This window comes from Capra hircus, chromosome 5 (assembly GCF_001704415.2).
Source record: "Capra hircus breed San Clemente chromosome 5, ASM170441v1, whole genome shotgun sequence".
In the NCBI taxonomy this organism is placed as follows: Eukaryota; Metazoa; Chordata; class Mammalia; order Artiodactyla; family Bovidae; genus Capra; species Capra hircus.
In genome coordinates this window covers 29,463,446-29,488,648 of record NC_030812.1, presented here as the reverse complement: position 1 = coordinate 29,488,648, position 25,203 = coordinate 29,463,446, and the positions used below count along the sequence as shown (strand labels likewise).

At 55.0% G+C, this 25,203-nt stretch overlaps 1 protein-coding gene across 2 annotated transcripts; it reads left to right on the top strand.

The window, feature by feature from the left end:
* On the top strand, positions 1-24,800 carry ASIC1 (acid sensing ion channel subunit 1). 2 transcript variants are annotated; one of them, XM_018047810.1, is made up of 12 exons: positions 1-84; positions 946-1,322; positions 1,925-2,120; positions 19,222-19,372; positions 19,969-20,096; positions 20,393-20,543; positions 20,887-20,943; positions 21,410-21,563; positions 21,958-22,049; positions 22,245-22,324; positions 22,412-22,516; positions 22,681-24,800. In XM_018047810.1, the coding sequence occupies exons 2-12, from the start codon at positions 961-963 to the stop codon at positions 22,783-22,785; spliced, it is 1,581 nt and encodes a 526-aa protein (XP_017903299.1). In that variant the 5' UTR covers positions 1-84; positions 946-960; the 3' UTR covers positions 22,786-24,800. The 2 variants fall into 2 exon arrangements, with proteins under 2 accessions (XP_017903299.1, XP_017903300.1); XM_018047811.1 differs by lacking the exons at positions 1-84; positions 946-1,322; positions 1,925-2,120 and adding an exon at positions 15,585-16,682.

Below are 25,203 nucleotides of genomic sequence, written 5' to 3'. Positions count from 1 at the left end.
CCTCCGCGGCTCGGCGCTGAGCCCGCGTCCGGCCCCGCGCCCCAGGACCCGCCGCCGGTTGCCGGGTTCCCGAAGCCCCCTCAGGTGGGTCTCCGATTCCCCCGCCTTTGGCTGCGGGACTCCCCAGCGTCCGGAAGCCGGGACTTTCCTCCCCTGTCGCTTTCCCCAGCTTCTGGGGCGCCTCAGTGGCTGGGGAGGGGGGCGGGGGCCGAGCAGGGCATCTGGCTGCGTCGAGAAGCTAGACTGGGGTGGGGGGGTTTGCGTCCGGGGCGGGGACAGCTCGTTGTCATAGGGAACCGCCCCCCCCCATTTTTGTGCAGCCACCTCGGGCTGCCCTCTACCCCCCACCCCCCACCCCAAACATGCACACAGACAGCCTGTGCCGTTCTGAGAACTGGAGACGCCTGCAGGTGTGGACACAGGCTGGGCCCCTCTCTGCCTCCCTGGGGGTTTCTGACCCAGGTTTAGCTCATGGGGTCGAGGGCGGGGGTGAAAACCCAGTCCTGGGGACACCCTTGACCAGGAACTCCTGAGGCCGGGTTCAGCCCATTTGGGGGAGTTTCTGTCTCCAGGATGGGGTGGACATTCCTGTCCCAGAGTGACCCCACATCTGGAGGAAACTCCTGTGCCTGCCTGTGGGAATATGGGGACTTCCCTCTCGTCCTCGGATGACCACATCTGGGGTCACCCCTGGCCCAGGAGGCGTCCCTGGGAGGGCATTCTTTTGGCCTAAACTGACCCCCAAGTCCCTGCATTGGCAGGAACCCTCTTCTGGGAGGGTGTCCACGGGGCAGCCACCTTTGGGCTTGCCCACCAGAGAAGTCTTCTGCCCCAGAGGCAGTGACCTCTGGAGGGGGGGACTCACCCAGATGGACCCAATTGAAGGGACGCCACGTGTACTCTCAACCCAGGGCAGTGACTGACTCCCCACCCCTCTCCCCCTAGATCCCCTCGGCCAGGATGGAACTGAAGGCTGAGGAGGAGGAGGTGGGTGGCCTCCAGCCGGTGAGCATCCAGGCCTTCGCCAGCAGCTCCACCCTGCACGGCCTGGCCCACATCTTCTCCTACGAGCGGCTGTCTCTGAAGCGGGCGCTCTGGGCCCTCTGCTTCCTGGGCTCCTTGGCTGTGCTGCTGTGTGTGTGCACCGAGCGTGTGCAGTACTACTTCCACTACCACCACGTCACCAAGCTCGACGAGGTGGCTGCCTCCCAGCTCACCTTCCCTGCCGTCACGCTGTGCAACCTCAACGAGTTCCGCTTTAGCCAAGTCTCCAAGAATGACCTGTACCACGCCGGGGAGCTGCTGGCCCTGCTCAACAACAGGTGGGGGGCTCCTATCCATCCCCACTCCCAGACACCCCATCAGGGTGCTTGTTCTCTAGCCCGCCATACAGCCTAGACAACCCTGCCCTCCAGCCCCCGAAACCTGCCACTCACAGCAAAGGAATTGGGGTACTGCCAAGCACCCAGTTAAGGGCAACCAATCTCTGATCCCAGCATGGTTCAAAACAGCTCTGCCCTTATCCAGCCTGAGCTGTGTGACATGGTCACACTCTCTGGAGGGACCTCTGCCCACCCTCTTGCTACTACGTCTCAATTTTCTCCTCTCTTGGGAGATCTGGGCATACTGTCTTTAAAGGGTAGAAACCATGGTATGAAAGCCATAGTGCCTGCCTTGAGCTCTCTGCCCACCCACCCTTACCCCTGTGCTCAGATGCCCGACCCCTGGGCAGCCAGTGCAGATCCTCTGTCTTCTCAGATCCCAGGGGGCAGATCCTCTAGACACGCCCAGCTCTTCTTTTGGGCCTCTGCCCAGGGCTGGATGCTGCCCTTCCCCCAGAGTTGGGCATGGGACACTGGAGGCAGAATGGAGGCAGGAACTGAAGATCCTGCCAACCCATGCACTGCTCACCCCTGGGCTCCAGGTATGAGATACCAGACACGCAGATGGCAGATGAAAAGCAGCTGGAGATACTGCAGGACAAGGCCAACTTTCGCAGCTTCAAGCCCAAGCCCTTCAACATGCGCGAGTTTTATGACCGCGCAGGGCACGACATCCGAGACATGCTGCTTTCCTGCCACTTCCGGGGGGAGGTCTGCAGCGCTGAGGACTTCAAGGTGGTGAGTGAGTCCCCTGGCTGGCAGGGTGTGAGTCAGCCGGACCCCTGAGGAAGAGGAGACTAGGAGCCAGAGGGCCTCTGGGGAGGATGTTGTATGTTCCTAGGGTTCACTTCTGGCAGAAGGGGGACTTTGTTTAGTTTAGGGGGGCATTTGCTGTTAGTGAAGGCCTCAGCCTTGTGTCTGTGATGGCAGGAAAGAGAGCCTACAGTGCATAGATGTGTGTGTATGTGTGCATGTGTGTGTGCACACACAGCCTAGCAGAGCCCCGCACCCCATCAAGCTTACCTTCTGGGCCACAGGTGTCAGAGCTTGGGGTGGCAGTGGGTAAGCTGCAGCCTTGTTACTCAAAATGAGATTTTGAACAAAATCTGGGAGTTTGAACAAAAGGTAGAACTTTGCCACCCCATTTCTCAGCCCTACTGAGTCATAATCTGCAGCTTAACAAAATCCTCAGGTGGTTTGAGTTAAAGTCTGAGCTGCAGCATGAAACATGGCAAGTAAGGGAAGCTTTCTCTTAAAAAATTGGACAGGTAATTCCCTCTGTGCCACCCCTGCCCCTGGTCACACAGACACACACACACACACAGTGTCTGCTTGGGTTCCCCCCTGGCCACACACACACACACACACACACACACACACACAGAGTGTCTGGTTGGGTTCCCCCCTTGCCAGCCCATAGTCAGGGTCTGAGGAAGAAGAGATGATTTGGGGCTCATAGCATGGCTGAACCGGAGATTCCCTTTGCTTCTTGAAGTAGAGATGCCCCACAAATACTCATACCCCCCGCCACAGATGGGCCTGACTGGCATCTCATGTGACAGGGGATTATGAGCAAGTCATACGGGTTGCTGGAGGGTTAAAGTCAGGCAGAGTGTGGGGACCAGACTCCACCAGAGGGACCAGAGGAACTGGAGCCATGTGTGAAGAAGAGTACCAAATGTGAGGATGATGCCTGGAACTCTTCTGAATACTCTCTAGGCTCTCCTTCAATCCCCTGGATGAATAGTCATATTTATCTCTATTGAACGAGTGCATAAGCTGAGACAGAGAGGTAGAATGAGTTACCCAGCTCACAGAGCTGGTTAGTGAGAGACTCAGGATTAGAACTCATGTCTTATTCAGTCCTAACGCAGTGTGCTCTTTGCATTAATATTGCTGACCCTGGAGTTACCATGTTTACTTCCAATTCTGGCCATTGCTCTTGAAAGCCCAGTCTCCTTAGGACTCTTTTTCTCTCTATGTGCGTGTGTGTGAGCTGCTCAGTCGTGTCCGACTCTTTGCGACCCCACGGACTGTAGCCCCGCCAGGCTCCTCTGTCCCTGGGATTTCCCAGGCAAGTGGGTTGCCAGTCCCTTCTCCAATTTTCTCTCCATACCTGCCCCTAGTTCTCCACTCTCAGATCCTCCCCCTTTGCTCCCTGCCCATTTTCTCCCACACTTGATTGCTTCCTCCCTAGCATTAGAGGAGCATGAACTGCATTTGTGTAGAAAGGTTAGAACCATGGTCATGCTTGTTTTTTCCTCTGAAGTTATACAAGACTTCCCAATCTCTTTAAGCCTTGCTCTGAGACCAGTTTTATGGGCCTTTGTCAATCCTGCTGGACAAAGCTTACATGACCACAGTCCTTGCTGAGCCAAGCTCATAGGGAGCTTAGTGTGAGGCAAGAACCATTTCCTTCCCACTTTTCCTCAGAGCAGGTGAGTGCTAGATTCCCCAGAGCCCAAGACCAGAGGGCTCCCAGACTCACCAACTGTATTTCCGAGGGTAGTAGAACTATAGATGAAGGCGGAAATGAAAGCCAGAGCCCTCCTCCTCTGCAGCATATTTCACACAAGCAAAAGGGACCATCAAGAAAGACAGAGGGATGACCCTGGGGGATGGGATGGGGAGGGAGGCGGGAGAGGGGTTCTGGATGGGGAACACATGTGTGCCGTGGCTGATTCATGTCGATGTATGGCAAAAACCACTACAATATTGTAAAATAATTAGCTTCCAATTAAATAATTTTTTTAAAAAAAGAGGGGATTTCTCTAGTGGTCCGGTGGTTAGGACTCTATGCTTCCACTGTGGGGAGGGGTGCAGGTTCGATCCCTGGTTGGGAAACTAAGATACCACATGCCACGCAGCCAGAACAATTTGAAAAAAAAAAAAGAAAGAAAACCCATTAGATCGAATGGTTTGTAGTGTTTGGATAAGGACAGGAATTTGTTGGCTCGACCTGGGAAGGTGCTAAGGCAAAAAGTGGGGTTACCATTAGGTCATAGAAAGTATACAGTTGAGGCTTCATTCGTCCTTTATGTCCAGGAAGATTCCAAGTGGTGATGCTAACATATATTTGGTTCATGGAAATTGAGATACTGAAATGTGATCGGTCTATGTTGTCTGAAGGGACAACCCTACACAATTAGATGGAGAGATGATTGGTCCACAGAGTTCCAGAGCAATGAGAATTCTTCTTCTTGCTGGGGAGAGATACCTGGCTAGAATCCCGCAGCCCCAACACTGGCACTTCTTGGTCCTGGGTGGTCAGGGAAGATTAGGTTTTTGCTGTTTCTAAGCCCATGTGGAAGACCTGACCCTGAATCTAGCTGGATCCAAACTTCTCAGATCTTCCTTCTACCCTCTCAGGTTGCCCTCACTGCAGTCCCTTTCTACTCTGCCCAAAGGGATGTCCCTGCACATGGGAGTCTGGCTGACATCTCCCTGGTGGAGAAGGGTGCTGGCATTCTCCAGCTCTCTGGCCCTAAGGGGCACAAACACTCATGCGTGATACTCCACCTTCATCCTCCTTAATTAACACCTGCCTCTCCATCCTTGCTAGTCTCTGCTAGGCCAAGAGGCGTGTACCCAGCCCCTGGACAGATGAAGCACTGACAGAAAACATCTGTCTGTCAGATCAGAGCTTAGGGAGACCATCCTGGCATCTTTTGTTCCCTTGAGAGTAGAGGTTCTTAACCAGGCATCCAGTGCCAGCTCAATGGGTTTGCAAAATAGAGCATGTGTGGACACATGTGAACTCTTCCACAGGTTCCAAGGACAACCTTCATCCAAAAACAGGACCCCTGAATCTGGAGGATGGTGCAGGGGGCATAGGAAGGGCATCCTGTGGTCCACCAGCTCCCCCGGTGGGGTCTGCCATCACAAGCTTTCTCCCCAGATCTGCTTCTGAATCCTGCTCAACCTCGGGGATGACCTGGTGATCGAAGAAGTGGCTTGGCCAGGTCCATCCCCCAGTGGTGGCAGAGTCAGCTCAGGAGAGTGAGGGGAACCTGGGCTAAATCTGGGAGAAGCTGGTTTGGAAACCTTTGGGGACTGAAAAGGCAGAGGGCCATGGGGAAGAGCTCCCCACAGCAGCCCAGTTGGGTTGACCTCAATAGCTTTCTCCTGAGCTACCAAAGACCCACAGGCCCCATCTTTCCTGGCCTCCTCTTCTCCTTCTTGATGGGGTGTTTGGTTGCCAGGGCAACAGGGTCTGAGACTCCACTCACCCACCCCACTTTGAGGCCAGCCAGGGCAAGGCAGGGCAGGGGTTCCATGGAGGGGGCCGGGGGCGCAGCTGTCTGCTGGTGTCTGGGTGGGGGCCAGGGGGGAGCGAGCACAGTCGCAGCTGGTGCCAGCCTCCAGCTGCACCTTATCTGTCCCTGGCAGTGGGAGCGCCGATGTGGCTGGAATGCTGAACAGTTCCAAGGGGAGGGGGCTGGCAGATGGTGGCCTAGTGTGCCCTATGCCACCCCCTTCTCCAGCTGAGACCCAGAGCCTTCGCCTGGGGGAGAGAGAAGTGGGAATTCATCTCTGAACCCTGCGAGAGATGGAAGGGAGGGGCAGAGAATGGAAATCCCGGGGTGGGTGTGCAGGGGGATAGTCTTCTTTCAGGAGGGGGTGGACTTGGGGACAAGGGATAGGGGACAAGAATCCCTGGGGGACCCTGGAGTGGTGGCAGAAGCCTCTCAGAGGAGAGGTGCAGTGAGGAGGTAGACAAATAAATCCCCTCAAGGCTCTGGACCTGGACAGGGAGCTTCTGGAGCACCTAGGGGAGGTGAGATGCCGATACGAGAGGGGCGATCCTGGGGCCCAGAAGCGAGCAGAACCAGGCATGGTCGGTCCCAGGGAGAGCCAGGACTAGCAATAAGAGCTTCCTTATCTCCAGGGCTGGCTCTGCCGGTTCACTGACACCCCTCACTCCACGAGACCCCACAGCAGCTCAGACCTTGGGTCCCTGGGGGGGCCTGACCTCACTCCCGGGGTCTGTCCCCTGCAGCTGGGCAGGGAGTGGAGGGGGTGCTGGTGCGGCGCTGCTCAGACTGCTGCTCTCGGAGGAAGGAGGTTCCCTGGGCTACCGTGTCCAGAAGCCTGGTGGTCTTTGTCTGTCGGGGGAAAGGGGTGCAGATGGGGGAGCATGCAGGGATTGCGGAGGGACAGGAGGAGCTGGCGGGCAGAGATTAGGTTTGGGGAAGGGGCACCCCGCCCTCAGGCATTCTTGGGTACTTCCCATCTCTCCCTCCCACTCTCAGAAGTGTCTGAGGTTACAGGGGAGGTGACTGAATAGAGCCCATTGCAAGAATCCAGGGGACCCTGCATTGAGGTCTCTCTCATAACACACGACACACACACACCCACACACACCCCCTTGGGTGACTCAGTTTCCTCTCTCACTTCCTCCCTCTCCTCCTCCCCCATACCTTGCTGTTTCTGACTCCGCCCCTCTCCCAGACTGCTGTCAGCTAAGGGGTTACTCTAAGTTAATTGATCTCCGGCTGTTGGCTAAAGTAATAGGGAGTTGATGTAAGTAAGTGCCTCTGGGGGCAGAGCCGGAAATGGAGGGGTGCGGAGGAGCCGCTTCCAAGCCTTGGGCTTTCTTCTGCCCCAGCCGGCGGAGCACTACCTCTAAGGTAGGGCCGCCTTGGCACCTGGTGTGCATCCAGGAAGCAAAGGGGAGGCCTGCTGAGAGGTCTGAATGTCTCTGCTGGCAAACTCTGGAGGTGGCTCGGAGCATGCTTCAACTTTGTTGAAGGCAAACTGAATTCCTGGGGATGGTGAGGGAGACTGGATTTTAGGCACGAGGGCTGGAGTTGGGAGAGTCAAGCTTCGCTGAATTCCTTCCTGTGACCCTCTGAGGCCCTTAGACGTGCCAAGCCCCGTGCTGGGCACCAGGGGGCAGTGGTGAGCAGGCCGACGGTGTCCCTGCCCTCAGGGAGCTTAGAGTCACGTGCTGTAACCCCAGGAGGCACAGAGGGCAGGGCCGGCGCTAAGGGAAGCCTAAGGGTTTCAGAGCAGAAAATCACGTGCCAGGCATGAGAGGTCCCTCATCATCTGGGTGGAGTCCTTCCAATCTCCCCAGCCCAGCTCAGCTATTCCGAATCTCCAGTTCTACAGAAAGTATGGTGTCTCCTCACCCCAGCCTCCTCCCCCTGACGGCCAGTCTAGTTCTTGTCTGTGGTCAGGCTCCGGAGGCAGGAGCTGTCCCTCACTGTTCATCTGAAGTGGCTCCGAGAGTCTGTACCCTCCGCTGAGAACCTTGGGATCAGAATTCTGGTGAGGGGTTCTGGGAGGCAAAGCAGGGAAGGAGACAGCTCACAGGAGAAGGGTGTCTGGTTTGGGTGGAGGGTGCAGCTGGACACTGGCGCTCCTGGGATCTCTTTTGGGCATAGTTTCATCTGGCTCCATTTCTCAATTTCCTCTGAGCCAAGGGGGCTCTGAATGGATTTTTAAATTTGCCGGGGGGCAGCTTCTCCTTCAGCTTCTGGGACTCTCTGGCTAGCCCCTGCTGGCTCACGGGTGGAATGGGTGTGCAGTACATTTCCCAGATATGTGCATCAGACATCTTCTTTGTGGAAAATTTTGAAATGATCATGAAACTGCAGTGTAGTTTCAGTCACCTTGAGGGGAAATTCCCTTAGGAAACTCTAAGGACGGAGACGCTCACCCCAGGCTCTCCAACGCCACTCCTAAAGGAGAAGGAGGGCAAGTTGTGTCTTTTCTGAGCTCCTATGAATTCTTGGAAAGATAACCCTTTCCCGATCCTCTCATCTGCCCCCTCCATGTGGCTGACAGTACTCGAAGCCTGGGAGGCTGGGCTGTATGGCTGAGTATTGAGTGTCTCTGGTGTGTCGGCTCTTTCGTGCCTGGCTGGGAACATCCCTGGGGAGAGAAAATGCTGCAGTGGCCTTGACCCTGGACAGCAGCCAGCTCAGGCTTCCTCACCACACGCCGCACATGTGCCCTAGGTGTATGAGAAGCCGTGTGCACCTCTCTATGTATGTCTGAAAGTGTGGATTAGGGTGTGATGTGGACAGGGATGGATGTGCATGGGGGCACACGCAGCTCGCTTCATGTGGCTGCAGGAGAGAGCGTGTGTGCCCGTGAACCTCAGCCCCATGCAGAGCACATATCAGCAAAATCAATCCTCTCTTTTGGTCACGCTTTGCAGTTTACAAATTCCCTTTAAATCCTGTGATCCTTATAATTCTGGGAGGCAGGAAGATGTTAATATCTTCACTTGAAAGATGAGGAAACTGAAGTCCAGAAGTGTTACATGACCTGCCCGAGGCCACAGAGCCAGTAAATGCCAGAACATAAGCTTGGCTTCAGATCTTCTATGCCTGATTCTTTGTGGGTGACGGCAGAAGTGGGGATGTGTGTAGTAGAAGAGGGTGCCCAGCTCCCCATCTGTAAAGAGACAGTGGGGGTGAGACAGGAAAGGGAAGCAAAAGAAAGTAAAAGAGAAGATCCCCAGTCTCAGGATGACCGCACCATCTTGTGACTCCTGCTTCTTCGTGGCACCATTTGGCCAAGTCCCAACCTTACAGGGGACTTCCCAGGGCCCTAGTGGTAAAGAATCTGCCTGCTGATGCAGGACACATGGGTTTGAACCCTGGGTCAGGAAGATCCCCTGGAAGAGGGCATGGCGACCCACTCCAGTATTCTTGCCTGGAGAGTCCCATGGACAGAGGAGCCTGACAGGCTACAGTCCATGGAGTTGCAAAGAGTCGGACACGACTGAAGCAACTTAGCACAGCATACACAGCACAGCCTTAGATGGACCCACTACTGGCTTCCTCAGCCATGCTCTACCAGAGGAAGTCACATGACAGGCAGGCTCAGAATCACATTGTGTTCATGACCAACATCCTTATAAGGGCCTGCAGCGCTGCCCTGGCAACCCCACTGTGTTTTCCTGGTCAACCTGCTCTCCCCGTGATTACTGTAAATTTCTCCATGCTTCTCAAAGCGCCACCCTTCCTAGCCCTGCTCTCACCCTCGGCAGATGACCTCGCCTCCTGCTTCGTAGGGAAGATAGAAGCCTCAGACAAGATCTCTCTGCTTCTCTGGGTTCCTGCCCCCGAAGGGGAACATCCATCTTATCTAAGCTGAAATCTCAACCTATTCTTACCGTCTGATCTCCTTTGACTTTTGAGGGAATTTTACCTTAAAGATCCTGCCTCTCCCTCCTTTATAGTCAGTCTCTCTCTCTCCAGTGGAACCTCCCCATTGATAGTGAAACATGCTTGAGGTTCTTCCATCTTAAATGTATAGCTATAATGACAGCTAATGTTTATTGAGCACTTACTATGTACCAGGCTTTAGGTTAAAATAAAAACAAAACAAAAAATCTCTCAACTCCACTACTCCCCACCCCCACCCAGCTCCCACAGTCTCTCTCTGCTTTCTTTCACAGACAATATCCTTACAATTGATGGATAGATTCCACTGTCTCCATTTTCTCGTCTCGATCTCACTCTCTGACCCACTCAGGCTGCCTTCTTCCCGTCCTCAGCACTCCGCCAAAATGGTTCTCGCTGAGGCCACTAGTGACCTCCAAGTGTCCAAAATCCACAACCGTTTTTTTATCCCTGATGGCTCAAAAATCATTCAAAATGGTTTACCACCACCTTTATTTTTTTAAGCAAGTTTGCTTTATTTATTTATTGTTATTATTTTTGGCTGTCTTGGGTCTTCATTGTGGCATATAGACTCTTCAGAGGTCTGCTGGCTTCCTCTAGTTGCAGCGAATGGGGGTTTCTCTCTAGTTGGTGCATGCAGGCTTAGTATTTCCCCCAAAGTGAAAGTGAAAGTCGCTCAGTCGGGTCCGACTCTTTGTGACACCATGGACTGTACAGGCCAGAATACTGGAGTGGGTAGCCTTTCCCTTCTCCAGGGGATCTTCCCTACCCAGGGATTGAACCAGGGTCTCCTGTACTGCAGGTGGATTCTTTACCAACTGAGCTATCAGGGAAGCCCAGTATTTCCCTGACCAGGGATCAAACAGTCATCCCCTGCATTGGAAGGCAGATTCTTAATGCTGAGCCATCAGGGGAGTCCCGCACAACCTCTTTTCGCATGACTCTATTGCCTGGTAACGGTATTCTCTTGATTCCCCGGCTTTGTCTCAGTACTCCTGCGTCTTTGCCAGTTATTCTCTTCCACGTGGCCATTAAATGTTGGCACTACCCAAGTCTCAATCTCAAGCTTTCCTCTCCTTCTAAATCGTGATTTAATGGTGCAGCTTGATGAATTTTTCATTCGTATATTTTTATACTGGTGTATTTATGTAATATTTTATATATTATATCAGTGTGTACTTACATTGATATAAAATTGTAAAACAAGTCTAGAGTCCCAGAAAGTTCTTTCAGACCCTTTCCTAGTCAATCTTACCCCATAAGAGTTAACCACTGTCCTGGCTCCTGTCAGTGGAGGTCAGGTTCACCAGCTCTTTTTTTTTTTTTTTTTTTTTTTAGTTAGAGGATAATTACTTTACAATACTGTGATGGTTTCCCCAGTTCTTAAACTTCCTAGACTATGTAACATTAATGCAATATATACATGTTTGTGTTGGTCTTCTTTTGCTCATGACTACGTCTGGAAGATTCAGTCTCTGAGTTAATAAATAGTCCGTTCTTTTTCAATGCTGTGTAGTACCTCATTATGTAAATAGCATAAAATTGATCCATTCTTCTCTTGCTAGACATGTGGGTTGTTCCTAGTTTTTGGCTATTATACATAAATTTACTGTAAACATGCTGTTCTTGTCTTTAGGTTGCCAAATGCACTCATTTCTCTTGGGTATATGACTAGGAGGGCTTCCCCAAAGGCTCAGTCAGTAAAGAATCTGCCCGCAGAACAGCAGACGTGGGTTCTATCCCTGGGATGAGAAGTTCCCCTGGAAAGGGGCATGGCAACCCACTCCAGTCTTCTTGCCTGGAGAATCCCGTGGACTGAGAAGCCTGGTGGGCTACACAGTCCATAGGGTCGCAAAGAGCTGGACACGACTGAAGTGACTGAGCGTGCACGCACAATGACTAGGAGCTGCGGTTAAATCATAAAAGTTAAGGTTCTGTTTAGCTTGAATGGATACTACCAAATCAGGCCATCTTTCTGTCTTTTCTAAAAAACTTTATATTCTATTCCTGAGCGGTCTCATCTTTACTCGTGACTTCAATTACCATGTACACACTGACAACTGCCAAATGTATGTCTCAGCCCAGCTCTCTCCTCTTAGCATCAGCTCCAGTGGCCAATTTTTCACTTAACATCTCCACTTGGATCTCCCCAAGGCTCCAAGAACCCAGCATTTTGCAAAGCCAAATTCATCATCTTAGCTCCCAAACGTGTCCTGTACTTGTGTTGCTGATCTAGTGAGCCATTTACCCACTTATGCAAACTAGACACCATCGTGGGCACTCCATCTCCCTCTCCTCCCTAACCAGGTCTCCCAGTGTGCCTCCTGAACATCTCCACTCCATCTCCGTGTTTGAGGCCACCCATGGCTCCATGTCTCACCTAGACTGCTCCAGTGGTTTCCTAACAGAACTTGTAGAACCCCTCAGTCTCTTCCAGAGTGGTCTCTTTAAAACACTGCTCTGATTGCTTGAAATCCTTCCATGGGGAAATGGACCAGAATCCTGACCCTGAGGGGTCTGGTCCTGCCTGCTCTCTGGCCACATCCTCCTCCTCTGAGCTGTCTCCTCTTGGGACTTTGCAGTGCCTCTGTGCTCTGGAATTTCACCCCCACCCCCACCAACACATACATAAGCAGAGCTTTACCTAATTACTCCTCCTTATTCTGTAAGTATTTACCTGGCTGTGTTGGGTCTTAGCTGCAGCATTTGGGGCCTTTCATGTGGCGCATGGACCCTCTGGTTGTGGCTTGCAGACTCAGTAGTTGAGGCGCTTAGGCATAGTTGCTCTGTGGCATGTGAGATCTTAGTTCCCCAACCAGGGATTGAACCCCTGTCTCCTGCATTACAAGGTGGATTCTGAACCACTGGACCACCAGGGAAGCCGTCCTCCTTATTCTTTAGATTTCAGTCCAAACATCACTTTCTCAGAGAAACCTTCCTCAGTGTCGAGTCTGGGTCAGATTCTCCTGTCATTCACTTCCACGAAATCATATTATTTTTTTCATAGCACCTATCATACTTTGCAACTAAGTATTTATTTTTGCAATTAAAAAAAACAAACAAACACTGTCTCCCCCACCTGATAATAAGGTCCGTAAGGGCCCAGTCCTTTATCTTTTTCCCATGGTGCTCAGCACAAGAACACTCAGGAAAGACTTGATGAGTAAATGCAAAAATGGAGACGGAAGGGACTTAGTGAGGAATGACCTACTTATAGTGTCAAGCCCACTGCTTGCTCTCCAGGAGACTTGAATGGGTCATGTGCCTCAGTTTCCCTATTTATCAAATAGGGAGAAATTACTCAAACTTGCTTATTTTGCTGGGTTTTATATATGAATCCCCTGAGGCATCAACTAAAAAGCAGGAAATACTTCCATAGAGGTGAGGGGTGGGTGGAGTTAGAAAGAGATGTGGAGAAAGTCAGAGAGAACTGGGTGGCCAGGCTCGGCTTGAGAGAGGTCCTGGGAAGGCAGTAATGGGAGGAGTTGCATCTTTGGACGGAGAGTGCAGAATTGAATGTTGTTCCCAGAGTGTGTGCTGCTTGGGCACTTCTCCTGGCCCCCCTGGGTGTGCTGGCGGGGGAGTCTGTGTGTTCGGCTTAACCCTTTCCACATCTCCCTATTACTGTGACAAATGTGGATTATCTACCTTCCGGAACAAGATGAGGAGAGAATGTTAGAGGATGGAGGAGGGAGGAAGAGCAGTTGAGGGGTGTGTGTGTGCGTGTGTGTGTGTGTGTGTGTGTGTGTGCGCGCGTGTGTGTTCCTTGCCCACAAGAGGGCTGAGTGTAGGTGTGGGTGTGGGTCTTTGTGTTCGAGTCGGGGAAGAAGTGTCCAGCCACAGCAGATCTGCTGCCCTCAGAAGCTGCTCCGTGTGTGCTTGCCCTGCTCTCTGCCAAGGCCCAGCACAGGGAACTTTCCTGCCTTGGTTTCTTCCCTCTGGAAGTTCAATCTACTTCCTCTTCCAGGGAGGCTGCAGGAGGGGAACGATGCCCTCTAGTGGGCTTGGGGTGCAAGGGCAGCTGCAGCTTCCCCAGCCCAAGCCTCAATATAGGCTGGCCCACCCTCAACCCGAGTCTGGAACTCACCTCTGAAAAAAACGGCATCCTGGGCATGCACAAAGCACTCCAAGAGCTGAGGTCTGCTAAGCAGGAAGAAAACGCACAGGGGACAGGAACCAGAAAAAGAACCCATAAATTCATACAGGAGAAGCCTGAGGACGACAGCTAAATCCAGGAGGTCTCGCTTCATCTCTACAGTGACTTAGTGCTGGTTGGCCTGGGTGTTCCTGGTCTTTTCCTTCCTGTTTCTCCACGTGGTCCCTGCGTCCTGCTCTTTCATTCTCACGGCCCCTCTCCTTAAGGAGCTACTGATGACTGAGCATGCCCGAAGGGACTTGAGCATCCCTGGATCCTTCAGTCTGTTCTGAGTAGATACTCACTATGCCCTGGAATCAGGGTAGGCTTCTTGGAGGAGATAGCATGTGAGTAGGGTCTCGAAAAATGAGTAGAAAGTTTCCAGAGAGTCCAGGGAAGGCATGATACTGTGGATGAGCCTAGTGTGTCTGTGGAATGAAAGAGGGCATGGTGGCTGGGTGCTGGTTGCTGAACTGGGTAGGGTGGGGAGGTGAGGCTGGAGGATAAACTGCCAAGGCCTTGTAGGTTTCAGGGTGTGGGGTAAGGGTTCAGGGATGGGGAACTGAATTTTACCAAGAGGCCCTGGGGAGTGAGAGAAGGTCTTGAAGCAGAAGAATGGTCAGAATTACACAGCATGGACTAAAAGTGGGGAGAAACTGCAGGGAGGCGGGGAGTGAGGGAGACCAGCTGGGAGGCGTTTGTTTACGGGAAAGAGGAGGTGGCCAGTCTGAGGGCAGTGGCTTAAGGATGGAGAGGGACCAGATCTCGAAGGCTGCTCTTCTTCCGGGGCCTCTGTGTCCCTGGCAGCAAAGCTGGGGCCACAGGTCCCACATCAGTCAGTTCTGCTGGATCCTGGCACCTTGCCTCCCATCCTTGACACACTCTAGGGTCTCTACATACAGATGGAGGAGGAGAGATGTATGGGAGCAGGGAGGGGCAAGGAGGAAAAGGAGGGGAAGGAGCCTGGGGCTGTGGGTTGGTTAAGGATTAGAAGGGCCCAAGTAGACTTGCCTGACCCCCACTGTCCCTCCTCTGGCCCTGTGGAGGAAGGGTTAATTTGTTTCCCCTCCCTCCCCTTCTCCTCCCCTCAGGTCACCTTCTAGGCCCTGGAGACTTGGCTGGTGGCTCAAGTTCCTCAACCAGTGGCCCTGAGTAATCAGAGCACAGAGGGGCCAGGGGCCTGGGGGTGGGGACTGATGGGAGCAAGAAGAGCATCAGAGGCGCAGGCGCTGGGGGTACTTGCGAGGCTGAGGATTTGGGGGTACCCCAGGTTGATTCCCAGCACTCTCTACCTGACTCAGGACCCTGGGGAGGCCTGCAACTGCTCCCCTGGACTGTTGGGGGTGGGCAAGCTCAGAGGGGGAGTGGTGATCTGCCAGGAAGGTTTTCAGCTGCCAGAGACAGGGTCCCTCCCCTCATTGCCGGGAAATGGCTATAAATGAGTCTGTGGTCAGTGAGAGACCTCTGCTAATGGAACCTGGGCTGCCCCCCAAGCCACAGAAGGGAGTGCAGCTCAATGTGTGTGTGGGGGTTGCTGACTGAAGCAGAGCAGGGGTCAGGGGAGGGAGGGGAGGATCCATGGTGTCAAGGATGGCTAGGAGGAACTGGAGGCTGAGGGAGCAATTAGGGGTTCAGGGAGTAACCGATGGTAAACTGTGGTCAGCTCAGTGATGAGAAGCAAGTTGAGAGTCAGAGGAAAAATTAGAGGGGACCTGGGGTGTAAGAGTGTATGGGGAGAAGTGGGGGATAAATTAGTTAATTGGGGAGATTATAAATCAGGGGGAGTTAGAGAATAATTAGAGCTTAATTAGAGGTACTGAGTGAGTATGGGGGCTCAGATAACTCAGAGGAAAGGTCAGATCAGGTGAGAATGAGGGTAAGGCTGAGGGATGACTGGAGGGTGAGAGGGAGTCTGAGGGGGTGTGTGTATCCTGGGGGAGGGGCAGAGACTGTTGCTGGCTGAGTGAGAGCAGAGGACTCCGCTAGATCTCATCTCACCTGGAGAGGTGGTTACCAGGAGCCCCAGGGCTTCTCCAGGGTTTCCACTCTGTTCTTGACCCTGTCAGTCCTGCTGGAGCTGGCGACAGGCAGGGGGCTCCAGCCCCCCTCCCCTCCATCAGCCTCCATTTCTCACTGCCATCAATTATTCATGGGCTCAGACACCCGCCCTCCCTGGCAGGGCAGGCTGGCCCTCCTCTCCACGCCCCGCCCCACCTCAGCCACGCTGCCACGGAGGCCCTGGCGAGAGAGGGGACGGCCAGCCGGGCGGCAGAGACCTGATCAGAGGACCGGAGGACCCTGCCTAGGGCCACAGCCCTGTCCCCGCTCTCCTGCCAACCTCCCGGGGCCAGGAAGCCCCTGGAGAAGATGCCCATCTATATCTTCTGCTCCGTGTCGCTCTCCCCTGGGGAGGAGGCCCCCGGGCCCTTGGGAGATGTATGGGGTCCCCGTCGGCGGCAGCAGCGGGACAGCCCCGACTCAGAAGAGGAGGAAGAAGAGAAGCAAAAGGAGGCAGAGAGGAAGGAGGCCAGAGAGGGGGACTCACTGATGGACCTGGTGGCCTTCGCCAACAGCTGCACCCTCCACGGCACCAACCACATCTTCGTGGAGGGGGGTCCTGGGCCGAGGCAGGCCCTGTGGGCAGCGGCCTTCGTCCTGGCACTGGGAGCCTTCCTGTGGCAGGTAGGAGATCGAGTTGCTTATTACCTCAGCTACCCACATGTGACGCTGCTAGACGAAGTGGCCACCACGGAGCTGGCCTTCCCGGCGGTCACCCTCTGCAACACCAACGCAGTGAGGCTGTCCCAACTCAGCTACCCCGACCTGCTGTACCTGGCCCCCATGCTGGGGCTGGACGAAAGCGATGACCCGGGGGTGCCACTCGCGCCCCCAGGGCCCGAGGCCTTCTCGGGGGAGCCCTTTAACCTGCATCGCTTCTACAATCGCTCCTGTCACCGGCTGGAGGACATGCTGCTCTACTGCTCGTACTGCGGGGGGCCCTGTGGCCCTCACAACTTCTCGGTGGTGAGTGGGGCCCAGTGTCTGCCGTGTTCACGCGGACGGTGAGCGTGGCGACCGTGCTGGTGACCGTCCTGCCCCTCCTCCCCAGGCCACCCACCTCCTGTGACATGCCTCAGAGACCCCTCACCCGGGAGCCCCAGGGTCTGCAGCTGGGCTCCATTTCCAGGGCTGTGCCAGGACTGCCCTCCCTGTTAGAATCCTGGACACACAGTTGGTAACTAGTTGCTGCCCCAAAGCCTCCAGTGTCTCCCCAAATATCCTCCAGCATGTCCAGCCCTTTCCAAAACCTCCCTGTGATCCAGCAGGGTCCGGACTGGACTGACTCTGTCACTGAGGTCAGCCTTCACTGAGGTCAGCCAGTGCCTATGTGTGGCCTTAACAATTTTGACTGTCACCCCCGGAATGGAGCTGGCACCAGTGCCACCTGGTCTCTGGAGGTGCAGGAGAAGGGTGTGGAAGGGAGGCAGAGGGGTAGGGGTACCCCCTGCACCCCAGCACCCCCATCAGCAGCATCCTCACATGGTCTTCCTGTGCTCCTCCTACCACGTGTGTGCATGTGTGTGTGTGCACATGCGTGTGTGTGTGTGTGTGCGCACGTGTGTCTGAGGGAGAATGACAGGTCTCCTCCAAATCCTCCCCCTTCTGCTTCCAGTTCAAAGTGGCCAGGGACCCGATTCCCAGGGGAAGCCTAGGAACGTCTAGGGCCTTCCCTGGTGAGGGACCAAGTGACACCCCATCCTCTTCCCCAGCTCAGCTTCCAGTTTCATCTGGCCTGACAGGTGCCCTCCTGTCCCCTACAAGTGCCAGATGCCAGGCCTCTCCTCCCCATACACCCATCTCTCAGCCCCCCACCTCTTCCCTAGTGCAGGGGCCGGTGGGTGTTATCATGTCGGTGCATCGTGGACTGACTACAGACAAACTGGGACCTGGAGGTTTCGGGCTCTGGGCCTCAGACAGGCAGGGAGTTAGAGGAACACGAGAGAAGGAAGGGGTCAACCTGGTTTCTGGGATCTAAGGGTAGAGGAGGCACTTCTCAAGCAGAACCACCAGGTGGCAGCAGAGTCCACTGGTCCTCAGCACAGCCCTTGAAGCCAGCGCTAGGGCTGTAGCTCCCAGCCCATCTCAGCCACCAGGAGTTCCTCACTCCCGGGGTGAGGGGTAGGCAGGGGTGCATGTTCAGCCTGAACTCTGTGGCTCAGTGCCACAAAGCCTGGTACTGGGGCTGGGGGATTAGGAGTTCTCTACCTCATCTCTGAACCTCACCCACAAAATGGGGGAATGCTTTTGTTATTTTTTTCCAGAGGGGAGAGGAGAAGGCTGTTCTAGGAAGGGGGCAAAGACTCTCGCCTAGCAACCCACACGCCCTCCCAACCCCAGTCCAGCCTGGGGTCTCTCTTTCTCTGGGCTGTGTCTGCACTCACCTTGTGACTTGCTTTGTGGACTCGTCACCATCTCATAGGAGTAAAAGCACACTCGCCTCACGTAGGGGAACTTGGAGGCATTCTGGGAGGCTGTGGGGAAAGGACCATGAAGAATTGGTTCACTTTTCTCTTTGTGACTGTGCAATCAGAGCTGAATAAGAACTGCTCTGAGACATGGAGTGGTGGGGGAGGGGCGGTCCTGCCCCTGGGGCTGAGATCTCTTCTGCAGCCCTCACCATTCTGCACCAGCATTAGCGAATATGCCATGTTCTGGATAATTCTGGTGATAATAGAACAATGATGGCCATGAGGGGCTAATGGCAGAGGAAAGGAGCACGCTTAGCGTGGTCTCTGGCAGAGCAGGGTTTCAAATGCCTGGGCGGGGGTTCGGGGGGGCGGAAATCTAGGAGAAGAGATGTGTCTCAGAAGGCCCTGTGCCTGAGGAGAGGGTCCCAGGAGGGACCAGAGGTGTGGCAGATGATGGAGCTATGTATGCAGGGGCCCTGCAGGAAAAGGGTCACCCTTTGGATGGTTTAGTTGGAAAGACTAACAAAGGGACTGTTTTCAGAGCTGCAGGAGAGTAAAGAAAAACAATGAGGGGGGCTGAGGCACCAGAAATAGTGGGAAATTGTCAGAGTCAAGCTAAAGGAACAGGAAGAGGCAACAGTGCTAGGCAGGAAGCCCCCCTGGCAGGATTTGTAGTCAGGAAGGGTCTAAGCCACCCTCGCAGATAAATGGCCCAGTCTTTCCCTCCTGTCCTGGTAGACGACAGTCCACGGGGTGGCAAAGAGTCAGACACGGCTGAGCAAACGTCATGCAGCAGCTCCCTCCTCCCATCCTCTGATCCCTCACTGATACCTCTCCTCGGTGGAACCCAACCTGAAGCCAGTCTGTTGGCGAAGGCGCACAGGCAGTGCACCCTGCAGGGATCAGCCTTCCAGGGCGCACAGCCGGCCAAAGGACGACGGAGTGGGTGGGAAGGAGGACAGATGGGGAATGGGCTGCTCAGGAGGGATCATTCCTAAAGGGCTGAGACTCCACCAGCTGGAGGGTCCGGAGACAGTCCCCGGTGGGCAGAGGGTACGGCAGGACTCTCAGGCTCTCCACTCTGCCCCGGCCAGGTCTTCACGCGGTATGGAAAGTGCTACACGTTCAACTCTGGCCGAGATGGGCGCCCACGGCTGAAGACCATGAAGGGTGGGACGGGCAACGGGCTGGAGATCATGCTGGACATTCAGCAGGACGAGTACCTGCCCGTGTGGGGGGAAACCGGTATGTCGCCTATCTTGGGGGGAGCCCCCTCCCTGTGGCTCCAGGCCTCAGCCTCTGGCAGGGGCTCTGAGGCAGGGCGTGGGCTCTCTTCCCTTCCTCCCAGCATCTCCAGCTCCCACTCTACCTGACGGCCACACTCACATTTCCCTGGCTCCCCTTTCCTGGCTCAGTTACTCTCCAAGGTAACCAGCCATCGCTTTCCACCCGTGGCCGCCACTCACTCTATAAATAACTCTGTCTCTTCTTGGGCTGCCTGCCGTCTGTCTGGTCTCAGGGGCCTTGGGACAGAGATATGGGGGAGAAGGAGGGAGAGCAATGGAGAGCCTCTGAGACAGTGAGAAATAATCTGAAACAATGAGATATGTAACGGAAGCCAAGTAAGAGCAGAATTGTGCAGAAAATGCAGGGGTCACCAAGGCAGCATGGGGCTGGTGAATCCAGAAGGAGACCTGGGGAAGGGCCAGGGCTCCTTGGACTAACTATCCTCCCCTAGTCTCATCGTGGTCGTCTCAAGAGAGGGAGGAGGCCCCCAGCTCTGAGGAAGGTTAGGGAGGAAGAAGAAGCCCTCCCAACGCACACCCCTCTCATCCCCATAGATGAGACGTCCTTCGAAGCAGGCATCAAAGTGCAGATCCACAGTCAGGATGAACCTCCCTTCATCGACCAGCTGGGCTTCGGCGTAGCCCCAGGGTTCCAGACCTTTGTGGCCTGCCAAGAGCAGCGGGTGAGAGGGCCACAGGAAGCTAGTCCCAAGGGTGGGGCCTGGGGGCTCAAGATGGAGGTGGAGTGGTGGGCAATCAATAATGAGAAGGACAGGTGAGTTAGAGCCTGGGTAGCCATCTGACTAGTCAGGAGCATGACTGGTCCAATGAATGGGATGCTTCGTAAACTCTGAGACCCTCAGAGGCTGCAGAGGGAGAGGGGGCAGGACTCCTGAGTTCTGCATCGTGTCAGAGGAGTCCATCAAGGTGACTCGGGGAGAAGTCCCCACACCCCCCAGCTCCCCGGCTCTCCCAGCAGCTCATCTACCTGCCCCCGCCCTGGGGCACCTGCAAAGCTGTTACCATGGACTTGGATTTCTTCGACTCCTACAGCATTACCGCCTGCCGCATCGACTGTGAGACGCGCTACCTGGTGGAGAACTGTAACTGCCGCATGGTGCACATGCCAGGTGAGGCCCTGGGCCCCTCAGCCCGCCGCGGCCCCCCTCCCCCCCCGCTCCCCATGCAGGCCAGCCTCCCGCCAACAGGCGAGCGAGACCAGCTGGCTGCTCCTCACTCCAGTTCCAGCAGTCTATCCCATATGGTTCTCAACTCCTGGCTGGACCCATAGGGATTGGTGAGAAGGGTCCAGGATAGATGGACTGTAGCATGGGTCACCTCCAGTACAGACTAGGCACCGACTATTCCTGCCCTCCCACCCTCTCCCAGCCTCCAGCCTTTAGGCCTCTGCTACCACCAGTCATAAGACCCCTTTCATCTCCATCCTGTACTGCTGTCTTTTTTCGTCTCCAGGGGACGCCCCATACTGCACTCCAGAGCAGTACAAGGAGTGTGCAGATCCTGCTCTGGGTGAGTGCCCCTGGCCCAAGGAAGTCTGGGGAGGGAAGGAGGTGCTGCCAGCTGTCTGCATAGGGGTCTCAGAGCAAGCTCTCAGGAGCTTCTAATAACTCCTGGATCAGGCTTCGCGTGCACCCTTCTGTGTCTGACTCTGGCAAGGCTGGGCATAGCATCTCTAGAGGCCCTGTGAAAAATGAACAGGGGTCACCTGGGAGGGGTGGCCCTCACCTGCTCTCATCGGCACCTCAGCTGATTGACCCCAGAGCGCCCTGAGAGAAGGAGATATGGGGATTAAGAAATATCCACGGGGAGGCTGGGTGAGGGATCGGCACTGCTGGGCACAGGGCTGTAATGAAGGACAAGTCAGAAAAAGAGAAGGGGGCTCAGGCTTCCTTTGGGCAGAGCCAGGGTGTGGGTGTTGGGAAGGTGCTGGCAGAAGGCCACCACTCAACTGGCACCTCTCACCTGGCTGGCACAGACTTCCTGGTGGAGAAGGACCAGGAGTACTGTGTGTGTGAAATGCCCTGCAACCTGACCCGCTATGGCAAGGAGCTGTCCATGGTCAAGATCCCCAGCAAAGCATCAGCCAAATACTTGGCCAAGAAGTTCAACAAGTCTGAGCAGTACATAGGGTAAGGGCTCTGGCTGTGAAGGGCAAGGGATGGGCCCTGTTGGGGTCAGCAGACAGGAGGAAACTGACAACACAGGGAAGGCCACCAAAGAGTCTCAGATGGGCGTGGAGGGAAGATCAAGTCAGAACACGTTAAGGAGGCACCCCTTTCTCATTCCTCCTCTCTTCTTCCTCGTGGCTGTAACTGGGATCGCCTCACAATTGCCGGTGTGTGGAGCGACTTTTCAATTACCCCATCATGTTTAATCCTCTAAAAGGGAGGCAGGTAGCCACATCAGCAAGTTTTATAGATACGGAGGCTGAGATTCAGTGAGGATAGCTTGCTGAGGTCACCCAGCTATTAGGGGACAGAAATGCAACTTGAACCGAGGTCTCCTCTCTCATCCCCTCTGCAGGGAGAACATCCTGGTGCTGGACATTTTCTTTGAAGTCCTCAACTATGAGACCATTGAGCAGAAGAAGGCCTATGAGATTGCAGGGCTCCTGGGTGAGCTGCTGGTAGCAACCTGTCCCCTTCCCATGACACGGGCATGGCGTGACACCCTACCACCCGAAGCGGGCTGCTCACCTCTGTCCCACACGGCCTCCTCCCCTGCCGGCCCCAGGGGCCTTCTGTCCCAGTGAGCTCCACCGCTCCCACTGTGTCCTGACTCCCCTGACCTCCCTGTGGGCCCCCCTGCAGGTGACATTGGAGGCCAAATGGGGCTGTTCATCGGGGCCAGCATCCTCACGGTGCTGGAACTCTTTGACTACGCCTATGAGGTGAGTGGGGGTGGGGTGCTGGGGCGGGGCCACTGGAGGGGCGGGGCTCCAGACTGCCCACCCACCCGCCACCCCACTTCATCCCAGGTCATAAAACACAAGCTGTGCAGAAGAGGGAAGTGCCAGAAGGAGGCCAAACGGAGCAGCGCGGACAAGGGCGTGGCCCTCAGCCTGGATGACGTCAAAAGACACGTGAGGGAGCGAGAGAGGCGCGCCCTCCAGCCCCATCCCTTCCCCGACCACCCCAGGACCACCCCCCTTGCCACCTCTTCTCCTTTGCCTCCCCCACGCCCCGGGGGCACCTGCGGCCCTTCCGATAACCCATAACCGGTCCCTGTCCTGTGCCCTTCCCCCAGAACCCGTGCGAGAGCCTCCGGGGCCATCCTGCCGGGATGACGTATGCGGCCAACATCCTACCTCACCATCCGGCCCGAGGCACTTTTGAGGACTTTACCTGCTGAGCCCCGAAGGCCACTGTACCAAAGGCCTAGATGGGGAGGGCTAGGAGAGCAAGGGGGCCCCCAGCTGCCCCCCACATCTGCCCTGGGGACTCACTCCCCTCTCCCAAGGCAGCCCCCCACTCCTGGGCGGTCCTTTCCTCTTGAATGTGGTGAGGAAGGAGTCTCGAACCACAGAGTCCTCTCCCCGCCTCAATCCCTTTCTTTTCCTTTTTTAACAAAACTAATCTAAAACAGAAACTAAAAAGAGAGAATGGGGCAAGTGACCTCAGGCTGCCCCTCTCTGCTCCATGCTGCCTCCCACAGCTCCCAGCCTGAATTCTGTCTGTCCGGCTGTCTGTCATCTGAGTGTCCACCTACATTTTGCTGCCTCCAGTCACCAAAGCCCCCTTCCAATGAGGGGTGGAGGGGATCCTTGGGGTCTGGAGTTTGGCCCCAAACCAGAGAATGTACCTTGAAGGGGAGGGCTAGTAGGGGGGGCTTCCCCAGCCTTAAGAGACCCTCTGAGCCCAGTGACGCCCCCCAACCCCAAGTCTCCAGGCAGGAACCCTAGTCGTGTCTGTTCTCCCCCCACCACCTGGTAACCTGTGAAGTCTCTAGGGAGGTGGGGGTGGGGGATCCCCTGAAGAAGTGGAGCTGGGACACGATGTGGCCCTGGTGCTGTAGGCCACATCCTGATACCTGCAAGTTCACCCCCAACCCCAGAGCTGCTGGAGAGAAATCGCAAGAGGCAGCCCTCCTCTGCCATCCCATAAGAGATCCAGCTGGTTGGCTTCCAGCTCAGGGAGCTGGGCACTGGTGCCTAACCTCACTGGTCCCTCTCCCCCAGGCCCCTGCAGATGGCCACATCCATAAATTTTCTTATGGAATTCTCCCAAGTCCTCTTCTGAAACAGTTGCTTCTCTCAACAACTTCATCTGCATTTTCTATTTCTATACGATACAGACTCTATATTGCTATATCTCTGTATATACTTTCCCCCGACTCTGTCTCTATTTCATCCCCTGTGTGTCTAAGAACAACCCTCTCCATCCCTCCTACAAGTTCCCCTTCTGTGTTTCCACCCCTTCCCTGGTCTCTGAATGCCTTCGCCTGTATAAAGAGTTGGACTCTCCCCTGGTGTCTGTACTGTGTACACACATCCCTCTAAGAAGCACAAGGAGACGACACGCGCATTGTAACCTTCGCACTGTCTCGGTGGCGACATAAAGGAAGCTGTGAATTACAAGCTCTGCCTCTTTCTGGCCTCACCCTGTCCCCCCAGCCTGGGTTTCCTTTGCCTTCCCTGCAGCCTTAACATTCCCTCCCCTGCTCCACCCACCCCACTGTCCTTTGCCTGGCTGACTGAAGCCTCCCCAGGGAAGGGGCTGCTACAGCAAGAGCCCCCACCCATGGGATGGAGATCTGCTCTGCGCACTAAGGCAAGGGTGGCAGAGATGGAGCTGTGAGCTGATGACTGCAGCAGAAGCAGCAGGGTGTGAACCCGCAGAGGCTGAGGTCTTCAGTCAGTGGCCTTTGCCTCCTTCTGGATGCCCAGGCCTCTTTGCTCACCTAATACCCAAGCCCATCCCTTATACTTCTGGTGAGGTACCGTTTGATAGTGGAACGAAAGAGACAGGCCTAGAGGGGACGTTGAAAGCTCTGCTATTCTGTTCCTCCTTTCCTCCCTTACTGAGAAACCAGCGAGATAGAGGACCTGCCATGCCCCTTCCACCAGGCACTCCTCCCAGGCCAGAGCCCTGCCCCTTCCCAGGCCTTCTCTGTCCAGCTGCCTCTCAGCCTCCAATCCCAGAACAAGACCTGTGGCAGGTCATCTGTGCATTGGCCTGGAGCTGGAGAGTGAGGCCATAGGATCTTTGGCAACTCTTGGTTCCCAGGAGTTCCTTAGAGATCAAACCTCTCCAGAGGGAAGCAGGAGCAAGGCCAAAGGGTGTGCAGTGGATGGGGAACAGCAGGCAGGGCTATGGGTGACGCATGCCTCTGGTCTAATAAACTGGGTTTTAACCATCTCCTCTTCAGTGTCGTTCTTCTCTTGTTTGAATAGTATTTAGGCCTTCCCACTAAGTGTCTAGAGCTGAGCTTGGCTTGGGGCCACACAATCAGGGGAGGAGTAAGGAGGCGGGAGCAGGGGTGCTCTGGTCCTCCTGGGGTGGGACAGGCTGACATCACACCAGGAATGGTTTGAACCACTGGGCAGGGAAAGAGGAAGAGGTCAAAGGCAACAAAGATCCCAAAAAGAAGTCCTAGCAGAAAGGATTCTTTGGCGAGGAGGAAGGGTCACACTTCGAAATAAACTTAAAATCTGGTAGCAGTTTAGGTTAAAAGTCAGGGGGAAAGCTGGGCTGAAGTTCCTGTAGTTATTGAGGCACTTTATGGAATGAGCCCCGGACTATGAACCGGAAGATCTGCATTATAGGTTTC

What these genes read in the sequence shown, in the direction of transcription:
- ASIC1 (XM_018047811.1), top strand. Translation starts at nt 16,026, where the DNA reads ATGCCCATCTATATCTTCTGCTCCGTGTCGCTCTCCCCTGGGGAGGAG. An exon ending in GCCCGTGTGGGGGGAAACCG is followed by an intron (nt 19,373 to 19,968) that starts GTATGTCGCCTA and finishes TCATCCCCATAG; the next exon opens with ATGAGACGTCCTTCGAAGCA. An exon ending in CCGCATGGTGCACATGCCAG is followed by an intron (nt 20,544 to 20,886) that starts GTGAGGCCCTGG and finishes TTTCGTCTCCAG; the next exon opens with GGGACGCCCCATACTGCACT.